The sequence below is a fragment of the Cinclus cinclus genome, chromosome 5 (genome assembly GCF_963662255.1).
Source record: "Cinclus cinclus chromosome 5, bCinCin1.1, whole genome shotgun sequence".
Lineage (NCBI taxonomy): Eukaryota > Metazoa > Chordata > Aves > Passeriformes > Cinclidae > Cinclus > Cinclus cinclus.
In genome coordinates, this window is record NC_085050.1 from 49,787,148 (window position 1) to 49,802,452 (window position 15,305).

Here is a 15,305-nt window from a genome sequence, read left to right on the forward strand (position 1 = left end):
AAAATGGAACAGAGGAGATTAAGCACTCAGGATGTAAAAATGTTTTAATGTTCCAGAGTCCAGTGTGCTGCTTTTGGATATTAGTCTATGATTCCCAGGGACTGATTAGATAAGTCAAACATGGGATTTCCAGTTGCAAAGGGAATTGTATGTGGGAATGGTGTGTGGCACAGCTACACCCTTTTCAGAATTCAGTTGTGATTTAGGCTGCCTGTGGAGACTTGTTCTCTTGGGCTGCAGGACACATCTCCTGGGAACTCTGTTCCTCCATCTCCCTAAAAATTCATGAAAAGGAAAACCCTGTTTCCTGAGGAGAATGCATGGGATAAAGTAGTTAGCAAGTTCTGATACATGTTTCAAAAAACACACTGTTTTTGGACTTCCAGAAAGAGGATTTGACAAAGTGTAGGGCAAAAAGGGAGATTGAATACATGCCTTAAAAATTCAGAGTTTTTAAGGAAAGCGAGGTAAAGGAAGGCCTTTCCCAGTGAAAAGTCAGGGAAGATGTGGCGGAGACCTCTGTGGAAGACACTTCCATTGCACAGTTTAAACACATTTTTCCCATAGATTAGGGAATATTTCTATCATGCAAGCAAACTTATTTCACCAAAATTGCTTTAGCCGCATCAATAGTTCCTTTTCTAAATAGAAAGCTGACTCTCAAAAGACACAAAGTAATGAAATTAATCCAAATTCCCATTATAACAAGTCTTCTGTGTTCCGGTGGTTTTCCTTATGTAAATTACTAATTATCTATGACCAAATTGGTGTAACAGCACCCATTTCAACAGATACACCATTTTTGTAATAACAGATAAACAAGTTGACCATCTAGATTATGATTTATTGGTTTTTAAATAATTTTACAGTATTGGCTATTGGTCTGACATCACACAAATTGAGATTAGTGAGTTTCTACTAAAGGAACTTAAATTGCACTGAAAAAATATGCATCATTATGAATATTCTAAAGAGAACCAGTGACACTTTTTTCATAGACATGCAGGGAATAAATCTTTACTTCTTAAGTTTGAGATAAGGCCTGGACTGCTGATCTGTAGTTTAGCCCATCAGTAGTTCTGCTACAGTGATAAAAAGTCAGTGTTTGCATTATGTCTTCTTAACATGGCTATAAAAATATTTTTTAAAGTGTTCTAGCTGTACTTACTCATACAAAATTATAGTCCGGGAGCACTCATCATGAAAAATGGTTTGTATTTTCAAGTTGTATGAATAGAAAAAAAAAATTGTTTCGAAAACAAATGGGCTTTAACAAAAGTTAGAGATTGTGTTGTGGAGAAGGGAGGGAAGTGGCCTCTGGTCCCAGATGCACAGTAGTGACTGTTGTTATGAATTTTGACAGAGGAGTATGGTGTGTCTGAGCAGAGGATGAAAAGGCATTATCCTTTTCCCCTACACTCTGCATCAATGAAAATCTCTGTATGTGAGGACTGTAGCTTGTTCAGCCATAATGTTGTTGCAGGTGTGCCACAACGTTTTGTTTCTCTAGGCACTGAGGAAGGACAGAAAGGAATTTCTTTTTAATAATCATCAGATGTACAATCCCCATAACTCCTGTGGGTTTCCATAGTTCAGGATAAGGAGTAAAGATCAAAGATTAAAAAGAAAGAACCCAGTCTGTGGAAAAAAATAGTAAAGTACCCAGGAAATTCAGACTCTTTTCCACGCAGGTGACTGCTGCATTGGTTTGAATAAGATCATAGATCTGCCTGCAAAAAGTTGAAAATAGTTGGAAGTTGAAAATAGTTGTCTGCTGGCTTCTAAAACAAGAAGTCAAAGAAATAAAAATCCTGAATATTTAAAAAAAAAAGAGTTAGAAACCAAACTGTACTGTTTAGTTTCAGAATACTTTTTGGAGTATGTCCATGTTTTTTACTTGCATGCACACATTGCAAATATATTGGTGCTACACTGAGCACAAATAGCACAAAATTTGGCCCTAAGATGTTGGGTTTCTCTGCTACATTGTCATCTTTGTAGGTTTAAGATGGAAATGCAGTCAATTTATGGGTTTTTTCTTGTGAGGATTTTTTTTTTTTTTTTACATCATAGTCCTATCATTTGGTAAGGACTGGTCATGTTTGGGTTGCTGTTTTTTCAAATATTATATCCTGTGACCTTTTGGCACACAGAAAAAATACACAAGTAACTTTGCTTCTGTCATGACATGGATGTAGTATGTTTTGTTCATAGAACATTTTGGTTTTTTGAATGTGTCAAGTATGCTGTTACATTAAATGACTAATCTGCTTTCCTTCCTTTTTAAAATATTATTTATATATATTTTTAAAGCATAAAAATTATTTTTCTCTATTGTTAATGGATTAAGTCTTTCTGTGCTGGTGTGAACAAGTTAAATGTCTAATTAATATGCTTCACCAAAATCCGTCTGTCTTTCCAAAGGGGCATTCCTTCCTTCTCCTTCTACCCTCATTCCTTACAATTCCTCTGTCTTTTTTACCCTTTTCCTGACAAATTAAATCCTCCCGATAGCCACAGCCTCACTTGCTGGTTCTCAGATGTTATACTAATTTTCCTATGACTATTTTTCCTATTTCTTTGTGATATCCTGATTTACGCATCCTTCCTATCCCATCTTTTACAATCCTAGTCCAATTTGTTAATTTTTTTAAGTGATCCCTTTTTGATTTTTGTGAAATTGAGAGCAACCTGAAACTCATTTACCATTGTGATCAACTGGTGTGAAATCAATTATAAAATGAACTCTCTAAACCTCTTATACTGCTTGAAGGTGAGGTCATCTTTGCAGGTAGCTTTGTTGAGGGGAATCAATTAATTTACATGAGAATTAAAGCACTGGAAGTTTTGCATTTAAAAAGAAAACTGTGTGAAATCAAAGGACTGAATTTTGTAAAACAAATAGGTGAAACATTGCCTGCAGCAGAGAGAATGTTTGAATGTTGAAATGCTTAAATAAATAATATAATTATCACTTCTGATTACTTTATGATACCAAGACAATATGAAATTGTTGAAATTGTCATAGCACCTCTCCATCAAGCAATTTTGAGTGTTTTGATTCCTGTAACAGGGTTTGAAATGGTTGTGTTGTATTTGGAGTGACAGCAGTGCACCCTCAGTGATGTTTGTGGGTTTCTGTGGACACCACAGAGAACAGGATTTGATCCGAACTCTTATCAGGGTGCAGAGAGTCAGTTAGCAAAGGATGCTCCTGGGGAGGTTCACCCTTGATGTGACACCCTGGAAGCTGATGGAATTGAGTCAGCCATCCCTGTGAAGCCTCTGTGCCACAGGTCTTTTATCAAAAGACTGTGCTGATGGATTTTGCTCTCCCAAAGTTACTTCTGACTAGTGGCAAATCCTCTGGGAAGCTGATAGTTTCAGCTTAGTGAGCATGTGCCTTTCAGTGCTATCACTTATCAAAATAGGAGACCTCTTATTTTGGACTGCAGACAGGGGGGAATTGCAGGTTTGTCTCTGTCTCGAGTAATCAATAATTTCAAGCCTTGTTCTAGGTTTCAAAATATTCATAATACTGATATGAAATACCAACACAAACTAATAGAGACTGATTGCAGTTCTTGTTTGTGATCATATAATTTATTTTTCCACATAATGCACCATCCAAACCAGAACACAGTGGTAAGTGTCCTTTCAGCTCTCCATTGGCTTAAAATGAAAAAACCCAAACTTTAAACCCAGTCTTTCTTTATTTTTTTTTCCAAAAGAATGAAACTTGTTTTATCCAAACCATTGTATCCACAGGGGGAAAAGGGAAAGAAAGGCAAAAAAGGGCCTAAAGGGGAGAAAGGAGAACAGGGTGCTCCTGGATTAGATGCACCTTGCCCATTGGTACGTCTCAATTGTGTATTGGAAGATCAGTCATCCTGCTGTAAACTGATGGAATAAGAAATGAGGGAAGAGGAACAAGCACCAGCTACTGTGTAACCTTTGTTAACACAGCTTCATCTCAAGTGCAAATTCTGGAGCAGACTTTGTGTGTAAAGCTCCTAATTAGCTTTAAGGCACCAGATTTTGAACCTTTGGACTAAGTGTGTGAGGTTTTGATGGTGGGGTTTTGCTTTGGTTTTTTTGGTTTTTTTGTTTGGTTGGTTTTTTTTTTTTCCATTTTTTCTGCAAAATACTATGGAAAGGAACCAAATTTATTATGTGCCAGAATCAGCTCTGCACAGGTTTGAATCATAAACAGTCAGCTTGTTCCTCTTGCCTCTCTGTTGTTTTTTGTTCACTCCATTTAAGTCAATACTGAAGGCATTTCCTTGACAGTAACACTGCAAGTTAATCTTTACAAACAGGGATTCCGTGGAATTAAGGGGGAAAAAGGGGAGCCAGGCCAGCCTGGCCTGGATGGGCTGGATGCCCCTTGCCAATTGGTACAGTATTTCTCTTTCCTACCAACCCTGCATGCGGTTCCTTTGTTTGTAGTCAGCCACTCTCAGTGTAAAGTAATGTTTTTCTGAGCTGACTTTACATTTTTCACATAACACATGCATGTGCATGAACAAACCAGCTGCTTCAAGTGATCATAACTGCAATGAGAGAACATGTTTTTGTTGACACCTTAAGCCTAACTCTCAGCAATTTGCTCCCACATCACATTGTAATTTATAAGTTTGTGTCCTTCCTACATTTTCCCTGAGAGTTGTTGATTTTTACTTTCCTTGCAAAATACCCATTGCCTTACTCACCCTGAACCCAAGTTGTAGAAATCCAGCACAACGATCACCTCTAATCAAGTCTGATGACTTCTGTCTGCACTGGCTCAGTTCCACACCCTAGCCTGTCCCATAGCTACTCTACACCCTGGTCTTCCATCCATATCCATGCCGTCTTAGGGGCATGTTATCACAATTTGGCCAAAATTAGAGTCACAAACAGAAGGATGTAAGCACTGTTTCTGAAATTCAAGGTTTCCAGTAAGCCAAGCTGGAGCTTGGCTTCCACACCATCCACAAGTAATGTTTGTGGTGTCTGGCCTGTTCATCAGAGTATTCAAACACATCTGGAAATAAAAAGCTTACCTGATGTTTGTAAGAATATAACAGTCTGCAGCCCAAATCCTCACTGTCTTTGTTATTTAATGTCTCCAATTTAATGGTCTTACCCTTGGAACTTACCTTCCTGAAATACACACAACACTCCCCACCCTATGCTAGCATGAATTCAAGTTCCCACCTATACTAAAATGCTACTTCTTGACCCTCTCCCTTGTACCAATCTGGCAACAATTATTTTTATTTAGTGGTAAAGTAAGTTGGAACTCTTTTCCATTTAAGAAAGAAAACCCCAAATGAATAGTACATACACATTTCCTAAAGATACAAGGAGGATTTTCTTTTTGATTGTTCACAGTAAAATCTGATCTGCATGTTCTGATATTGTTTGGTGGTTAAGCACGGTTCTCTGAGATGAATGTTTAATTAAGTAGGTTTTATTTTGACTATAGCACTTCTAATTTGAAGTCAGTTGCTTTTTTAATTGTAAATTCATAGTCCATTAAGATTATTCCATATTCCATGTTGTTTGCTTCCAATTAATGGTAACCATATCTCATATTTTGTTGGGGATAATCAAGCATGCTTTTCTAATTTAAAAAATGTTTCTCTGTATTATCGTTTATATCTGAAGTTTCACTAACAATCATCGATTGATAAAAAATATTCTGTTTGTAGATAATTTCTAGAATAAGCTGTTTAGCATGCAGCACTGTCTCTTGTTTAGGCAGCAAGTGATTCACATCAGACCACATGCAAGTATATTTAAAATTCCATATTAACCATTATCTTCACATGTAGGCTAACATTAAGTATTCGTATTCTAAATTTTAAGAAATGCAAAGGCATGATTTTTTTTTCTTCTGCTTATGTGTAGTCTAGTTACATTGTATGTGCTCCTAATTCTGAGCATATAACTCCCTGAATAAACCCTGGACAGCCATGTAAATTGGAGTTAGAGCCATGAAAACCAGTATGATTCTGCTAAAAAGCTGGCCCTGATCATACTGGATGCATGGAGATGCATGAAGGTAGAGTAGCAACAGAAAAGAAAAGGAGTGATGCACACTAACACGAGAAGAAATTCAATAGCCGTATTGTCCAAGCACTGAAATAATCAGTGGTGCTGTACTGCCCTGCTCCCACTGCTGTTTTCTTCCACTGTGGCTCTCAAGGTATGTTCAGGCCTTAAGATTTCACTGCTTCATTCAAAAACTGATATTGAAAGTGAAAAGATCCTACTCCCATTCGAGCTGTCTTATCACTGGGTGACCTTTGTACAAGGGGCCCATAAAACACAATACTCTCCAGATAAAAGTGGTAGTATTTTTTTTCTCACTTATCTTGTGCATTCAGATACAGATTATTGTAAACAAAACATATTATATTTAAAATAACATGTAACCTGGGCTCTAGCAGCACTAAAAAACTGATAAAGACGTTTTAATCATCTAGAGAAAAACAAATCTTTATAGCAGAGAAGTGCATGTATGTATTTACAGTGTAAACCTTCCCACCTTTGGCTTTTTCCTTCACTTTAAGTTAACTGCTAGCTACTTTTTAGATAGAAAGTCGAAGTTCCTTCAGCTGTTCTGACAGATTAAATATCTATCCTATCAAACTTACTTATGTTTTGGGGGGTTTTTTTTGTTTGTTTGTTTTTTGTTTTGTTTTGTTTTTTGGTTTGGTTTTTTTTTAATCCTTTTACTCCCCTTGAAACAGGGTCCCGATGGATTACCAATGCCTGGCTGTTGGCAAAAGGTAGGATGGGAGAACTTATTCTTTTCAGGAGCAGTGTGTCCTTAGCAAACAGAAATGCCTGTCACAGTCATACTGAACAGTATCAAGATATGCTTCAGAGCCTCCTAGACAGGCAGATCCAGCAATGCAAGATCAGACCTCTCCATGACAGTAGTTCATGTGATATGCTATAATTTATGTAGAATAGTTCATTGAGGCAGTACTGTAGAAACAGCTGGCATTAGTTTCTTGGAAATTCCAAGACTTTTATTTTTTCGCTTGAAGACTCACACATCCTTTGGTTTCTGAGGATAATTAGTGCTTCCTATTCATTATAAAAGCTCATGGATATGGCATTTTTGTCAAATATTTCTGTAGATCTATTTTTACACTGACTTTCTGGGATACTGAGGACAGTGTATCCTGACCATTTCTTTGCCTTGCTTTTCTATTCTTCAGTAAATCCTCCTGGGTTTTGTGCTTAAGGCAATATTAGCTGGCAACATTATTTTAGTAAAGATTTAACCTAGACAGTGCTTGATTTAAAAACATAGCATTCAGAATAATATAGTTGGAGGACTATTGGCATATAATACATCAGAAACCGTGAAGCATAAGTGAAATCCTGGGTGCATTTATCTCTGAAGAATAGTTGGTGCTGAGGAAATGACTATACATATTTGCAACTCTGCCTTATCTGTGTATTTGTAATAGATGTCTAAAATATCATACTAATTTGATTAATCTGTATCTCTTTTTGTCTCTGCAGTGATGAATCTAACCTTACAAGCATGAATTTGTGTATATAGTGCTCCACTTTTTTATTTATAGTTGAGAACTGAAAATTTGATTTTACAAGTCTGAGATATGTTTACATGTAGCTGCTTCTACTTGTTTGCAATAGTCCATACATACATCTTTTTTTCACCTACATCTGCAGTTAGATGATACAATAACTGCAGGATAAACCTGCAAAGATTGTCTCTCTAATGGGAGAGACCTCGGAACAATGATCAATAATAGAAATTAATACTTCTGTAAATTCTTATGTTTTGGCTTGTGGATATGCATGGACAATGAGTGCCATAAACTAGTTTACAATAAATTGTGACCAAATAAGAGCAAAATGCTATGAAATGTACTGTACCAGCTGCTGTTGGGAGTTTACTGACTTGACTTCCATGTCCATTTTAAACACGTCACCTATTCATGACACCACATCTGCTCATATGAACTAAAAGCATGAGTTTGTGTGCCAGACCTGCTTGCTGTGTGCTCATGAGTGGCTGTTCACAGTGACCTTTGATTACAGCTTCTGAGTCATTTCCTTTTGTCATCTCAAGGGAGTCACACCATGGCTCATTGCTAAAAAGAGATAAACCAGAGGAGCATAGAAAGAGGCCTTGAATTTTTGGGGAATAGCATTCCAGCTGCAGGTGGATGGCTTCCAGTCTTGCAGGATATTTGGCCCCTTTGATCAAGGAGGGTCCCGCCTGTTGATGAGCATCGGTTTTGCCTTGCACTGCTCACAGTCGTGAAGACATTCACGATAGGCCCTGTCGAGTCCTTAATCAAGAGGGACAGAATGTTGAAGAAAAAACCAGACTTCTCTGTGGGTTTTTTGAAAAGGTTACAGAAGTGCTGCAGGGATCATTTGATGGCAGACACCACCTGAGACCAGAAGCTTCTCAAACTCACTCGAGGATGGACAGAGTATATATACTCTGCATACTGTATTTTGGGACTGCTGGAGGAGAAAGCACTCTTGAGGTGGGGATGAATCAGATCATACTCCAGAGGAGGATAACAATGGAACTGACCAGAGATGTATATATCATGGTGTGGTTTTCCAGTTATTCACCTTCAGTTACACATAACCAGCTGAACTTCGCTGCAGGATTTTGGAAGCAATAGTTTGTTTTGTTTCCTTTTCCTGTTACTGTTGCCATAAAGAATGCATTTCAATAATCTATTCAACATTCGTGATGAAGGCGTTGAAGAAAATACTTTCACGTCACATATTCATCTTGTTTCAATATTAACAATTTTTATTTCCGAGTCTTTGAAGCCTTTAAGTCTTTAAGAGAAAGAGTTTATTTTTGTGTTTCACAGAATGATGTATTCATCTTGTTCCTTTTATGTTGTTATGGTGATTTTAGTGGACATTATTGCTCAAAAAAAAAAAAACCATTGGAGAGAAGCAATTCTGTGTGACTATCATGGCACGCTTGTCACTGTGCTTCACTGTTAAATGTGTTGATTTTTCTCCCTTTCTGTTCAGATAGTTTTATAGAGAAACATTTCCTTCTCCATTTTTTTTATTGCTAGAAATGCATAATTTGTGCACATTAGTAGTTTTGCCACGAATTATTTTTTACAATTTTGAGTCTTCATATGGTGCACTGAAGTTAGTTTGAGAGATTATTTTATAAGAAATTGTGCCATATTTGGCAGATGGAAATTCTTTTATATAATTTCTGTTTTCCTAATGTATAGAGCAGGATCATCCCAAATGTTTTTAGTTATTTTTCAAAAAGTTGTCTTTCATATGTAGACCAAAACTAAAGTTGAAGAAGACAGCTTGTCTCCATTCATATGAGGGCACATTATGCCCTTCTTGGAATGCACATTTTTCCTTGCTCCATCATTTCTAAATCATGTGAAGATGGGGTCACACCATGTAAGCCTCTGACTTGCCACTTCCAGTCTGCTTGTTTAGGCAGCACTGTCTCAAAATCCAGCAGGCTGAGGAGCGAGCTGCCTGCCTGACAGAAAAGAGTTGCTCATGTCAGTGTCCTGACTTGGCATATTTGGCTGGGTATATGGCTGATGTGGAGACTAGAAGCTGAATGGTTTTTTAAGATATTGAATACTGGCGATCAATACAGTAAGATGAAATATTTTTTAAAGGTCCTTCAGAGTATTTACATGCAAAATCAAGTAGGATATTTATTTACTAGCAAGATGATTTTGCAACTCCATATTAAGAATGTCCACAAAGACAACTTACTTATGAAATAGCAACAAGATAAATAATGCTGTCATTAGCACTTTCTTTTTATTCTGTTTCTTTCTTTCTTTTCTTTTTATTTAATTTGTGTACCTACATTTTTAAACTGCCCTCCTAGCATCCATTTCTATATGCACCAATAAAGCTAGCTGAGCTTTGGTCCATGGTTTTGTCATTCTGGAAATAACTGTAGACACTACTGTTAAGTGTTAGTCAAAAATTAGTTCTCCTTTAACTCCCTGACACTGAAACCCTATTGAAGAAACACTTAAGCACCTTCATTTGCTTTCTTTTCTGTCTTGTAAATTTATTTCTTTATGAAATTCCCAGCAGGTAGGAATAATTTTTTTCCCCAAATAATCTTACTTGGCTTTTTAGCCTTTGTGTTGTTCAATATAATGAAATATTCATTCCTTTTAAATGACCATGAGTGAGCAGTAGATAATTTAATTTGAAAGGTTAAATTACATACATAGATTTGGCATTAATATTTGCATCTCAGATTGAATTGAAATGAAACTTAACCAAATCTAGGAAAGTTGCATAGTCAGTACAAGAAAAAAAAAATCTGGTTTAATATTTCATCAAGAAAAGCACCCTGTGAAGACTTGCAACATGTTTATTTTGTTCAAGAAGCAACTATTTCTGGTGCTAGTATATCTTTTTCCTTTTGATGGCGAAGCTACAGTTTGTGGTGTTGTATCTTTTAGTGGCATTCCTCCAGATAGATATGATTTTGTTTAGCTTGTGAGAGGAACAGTAGTTCCTCTATCAGTCTTTTCTTTTATAGAAATGTGTAGTGGTATTAGTCCACGCAGTTTCTATATCCCTGACTTTTCAGGTATGATTAATCCTTGTTTCTTTGAGAGTTTTCAGTATTTGTTTCTTACGAAGTTTTTGAATTATGTTACTCCAGTGCATTAAAACCACCTTGTGCAGAAATCCTGCTACAGAGGCCACAAATCTTTCAAGCACTGTGTGGAATGTGTCTGACATACATGGCCCTTGTCTTTGCATTCATATTCTAACTATGGTAAAGCTTTCTTTCAGGATGCTTTGGACACTTTTTATTTTTTCCTGAGGTAAAGCATAATATGTTAAATCACAGAGAAATGATACAGTGTATTTTTTGATTTCTATTTTTATTTATTGCTGGTCATGATGTCATATTCTGATGGAGTAGCAGAGCAGAATGATGCTCTTCATCCAGCTGTTTATATATTCTTTTAGTCTATGGTGTAAGTAGTATGAGTTTCAGAATAATCAAATCCATGTATCTACACGTGTGTAAAGTATAGCGTTGGAAAAGGAATAATTCTTAAGATTGATGTACAGTAAGGAAAGTTAGCATTGTCTCCACTGAGCATCACACCCATGGACGGGGTGCGCGTGACCACCAGTTACTTGGTTATGCCATGAGAGACAAAGCAACCCCAAATGAGATCAGCAGACCTTTGGTCCTCAGGGGAGGGTGGTGCTTGTAAGGTTGGAAGCTGTGCCAGGACATGTGGCTGGGATCCTGGATCCCCATGGGGTGTGGAGAGAGTTGTCCCACTGACCACCCCAGAACTGGGATCGTAAACCTGGCTCAGCCGTGCAAGGCTCCTCCCCTGGCTGTGTGTCCCCATCCCCAGCAAGGGCCAGGGGACAGAGATGCATCCTCTCCTTGCAAAGCTCTTCCACACATGCAGGGGGAAGGACCCAGGTGTTAATGCTTTGTAAGGAGGGGTACATTACCACTTTCAGCAGTGGGGTTTTGGCTAAATTAGGACTACTTCAGTAAGAACTGCAGAGATATTGTCAGCCTATTTATTGAAATTGATGAAGAGGTTCAAGACATGCAGAATTCCGTTCTTCCCTTCAAATTTCCTTATCTCTGCTGTTTAACCATCTTAAATTACATTTTTTAATCTCTGTATTTTACATAATGAGGTTCCTAAATTTTCACACTAAAGACACAAAACACATCTGCAAAGATAGTGGTCAAAAGAAAGTTTAATTTGTAGTCATTGCAAAAATTCTATTTCAGTGGCTGGAATTAAAACTAACACTGATTTCTTTTTTCTGACATTTGTTTTTATGGATGTCAATGTTGCTGTAATGTACAAATGAAGGTTTTCTTGCACCCTCTGTTATTAAAATATTTCATATGGTGGTTGGATTTATTAAATGCAGTTAGAATCAAGTGCCTGCCACCGTCATTTCTGAAAAAGATACTCTACAGTGCAAGTGGAGTTTGTATTTTAAAAGGGATTTGGAGTGTTGTTTTTGTTTTATTTTGTTTTTAAATGCATCCAATTATCAATGCTGCTTGGAAATTGAATTTTCTTTGCAAGCAGGGGGCCTTTACCTGGGACCGTTAGTGTTTTACTTGTTTCTATTTAAAAAAGAAATTGTATTAATTTCCCAGATCCCATTGGTACTTGCACACTTCTCTGAAGTATTATGGAGAGTTGGGTAGGTGGAAGAATGTTTTACATATTGTTAACATATATGTGGATATTCTTATATTATTGTACATGTTTGGGAAAATATCACACAACTTTAAAAATGTTGCTAAGATGTATGTATCTGACTTTTCCTTTGGAAAATATTATATATTTTTATTTGTATTTTTTACTTTTTTAAGTTCATCTATATGTGCCGTTATTTTTGTATTGCAAAAGGTTTCATAAATGAAGTAGAAGAGATAAAAATACAAAGAAAAGTAATTTTTCAAGGATTGCAATGCTTGGGGGAAGAATACATGGGTCAACATCATATTATCAATACTAGAAATATTTCGAGTGTCTTAGCACTGTAAATATGTCACAAGACCTCTTTTGATGAGTAGTATAAAGAATTGCAAGATTTTAATCACCCATTTTAATTTGGTACTATTTACCACTTTCTTGTGGCCACTGGTCTTGACTTAATTGAACCCGATCAAACGGCATGCTTTTGTTTTTATTATTAAAATTTCTCCTTGTTTTTTAGTTGAATATTGTTTTGTTTTCTTTCTGTTTTGTACTTCAGGTTTTTTTCTTGCTTGTGAGAAGTTGATCTTCAGAATTATTTTTACACTATTTATGATTTATTTTCATAATGTAAAAAGTGTGTAATTATTAAAATATTAATCTAACTATTGGTGCTGATTTTGAATAGTTATAAAGTTCTTAATGTTGGTGCAACAAAAGTGTTCTAGTCTCTCTGGATTGAAAAATGTGTGCTGCTTTGTGCCAACCTGGAGTTTAAAGTCTAGAGCAATTTGTGTCAGACATTCGCACAAAAATCGGGGCCTCTGCCACATGTGCAGCAAGAAAACTCGCCTTCCTCTTCATGTTCTTAATGTCTTTCCCCTTCAAAGCAGTATCTGTTCATTATCTTTTCTAAACAGGCAGCACAGGCTGTGGGCGTCCACAAATTATGTAAGGAAGAAGCTTCGCTGCAAAGCTTGGAGCTTTTCCTCACTCTGGGAAAGTTGAAACTGTTGCTTAGGCAAGTTCAGAGGCACCCTGGGATCTAAAGAAATAAAGCTGAAAATCAACAGTCTCTCTTTTCTGTAGTTCTGAAGGTGAAAACTAAACCTGAACTGCTGAGAAATGAAGATGTGCACAGGCAGTGTCACAATTAACAGTGAAAGCTAGAAAATGTGAGGGTCTCTCCCACAGATCCAGCTTGTTCAGAAATGATGGAACATAATTATTACAAGATGATACATTTTTAAGCACCCTTGTTTAAGAAGACATACATTTGCATGAGTCTCCCTGAACAAAAGATTTTTAAAAACACTGGGGAGCATCTGTAATTTCTTCAACACACTATTTAAATGTTTGGATTATCTAAATCCCAAAGTATGCCAGACAAACAGAACACACTGTTGCCATCACCTCAAAAATGCAGTCACTGTAGGTGGAGGGGTTTGGTCTCTCCTATTTAACTCTTGCTAATCTCCATTAAAGTCCATTAATCTTACCCAGCTTTGTTTTAGACTCTTGGAGGGACTAAAAATATCCTTGCTCCCTTTCCAGGACGAGGTACTTCCAGCCTAGCATGTGGTGCTCTGCCAGGCTGAGTGTGTGGCCCCGAGGGCTGCAAGCGCTGCTGTCACCCCAGCTGGGCAGCCCTGACCCAGGTGCTGTCCTTGCTTCAGCTGTGGCCACTCTTGCCCTTTTTTTTTTGCTTCCATCTTTCTCCTTTCTTCTGCTTTCGTAGAGAAATGCAGTTCTAGGTGTCCTGCCAAAACACTAATACGTGTGTTCCGAACTGCTGCCAGAGCCAACACCCTCTGGGTTTCCCATTCCATGCTTTGACAGCATCCCTGTTATTTTTCATTTCTGTGCTCCCTTTAGAGCTTTTTTATTGCTTTACAGCCAAACCTCAGGTAACCCATATCTTACAGTCTTCACATCCTATTGCACCCATGGGACATGATTTTCCTCTGGCATTACCTCCTATTCACATGCCTCCTTCATAGTTTGGTGATATGCCAGAGCACATGCAGGACTGCCTGTGAAATGCCTGCCAGTTCTGCCATTCTGCCTCTCCTTTTTTTCTTCTTTTTTTTTCTTTTTTTTTTTTTCTTTTTTTAATGGGGCTTTAATTAAGTACTTAAAGGCTATTATGCAGCTCTGCCTTGTGGACCTACTAAACCTGCTAATCTCTACACAAATAAAAGAATAACAGAAGTGGCTTTTTATGTCCTGGTCTCACACAGCTCCACCTTGTGGTTTAATTACAATAACCACACACAAATGTTAAAAACAAACAAATAAAAAAAACCTAAGGAGCTGTCAAAGCATGTCATGTTGCAGCAAGTAGTGACAACTGCACCCAAATAAATATTAAAAGAAAAAAACAAACAAAAAAAAAAAAAAAACCAAGGGAATGCCTAAACATTTAAGTCATGTTGCTGCAGGCAGTTTTTCTGTCTTCCCAGGGTTACTAATTTGTCTTCCGTTAGCTTCTGGGAATTTCCAGAGTACTCTACTCACAGGGCATTCTACTTTCCCATCTCCTAGATGCAGTAAAAAAATACAGTGGTTTGCTTCATATGTATGTGTCTATATATGTGTGTGTGTGTGTATATACATACACACATATATATACATATATATGTGTATATATACATGTATATCTATATATATGTCTTCATGCATCTACTTGAATATATATAAATGTGTGTGTGTATGTATATACATATTTATGACCAGTAGAGTTTAGAAAATACTGTACACAAGCCTCTTCAGAGACATCACTGTCTGCTAGTCTAGTTGTACTCAAGCTGTTTTAGTTTATCTCGCACATCAAAGGTGGACACAGCTCCTGTCACATAACCAGGGTGCAGGATTTTTTTTCATGTGCTTGCCCCAAGACAGAATGTTCAATAGCTAATAAATATCCTGATTGGTTTTTTATGTGCAGGTTACAGCTTGACTGAGTTTCCAAAGTGCCCACACCTAAGCAGAGCTATCACGAGGTCTTTTTGGCATCATCTTTGACTGCTCCCTCCTGGAGTTAACAAGTGTCTGGTAACTTTTTGCCAGCTTTTACGATCT

At 37.2% G+C, this 15,305-nt stretch overlaps 1 protein-coding gene across 1 annotated transcript in view; it reads left to right on the forward strand.

Moving 5' to 3' along the window:
* Positions 1 to 8,137, forward strand: part of COL25A1 (collagen type XXV alpha 1 chain) — a 295,085-nt gene extending 286,948 nt beyond the window's left edge. The window contains exons 36-38 of the mRNA XM_062493773.1: positions 4,320 to 4,397; positions 6,741 to 6,779; positions 8,102 to 8,137. Coding sequence (XP_062349757.1) covers positions 4,320 to 4,397; positions 6,741 to 6,779; positions 8,102 to 8,137 — 153 coding nt within the window. The remainder of the gene's footprint in view (positions 1 to 4,319; positions 4,398 to 6,740; positions 6,780 to 8,101) is intronic.
* Positions 8,138 to 15,305: the final 7,168 nt, after the last annotated feature.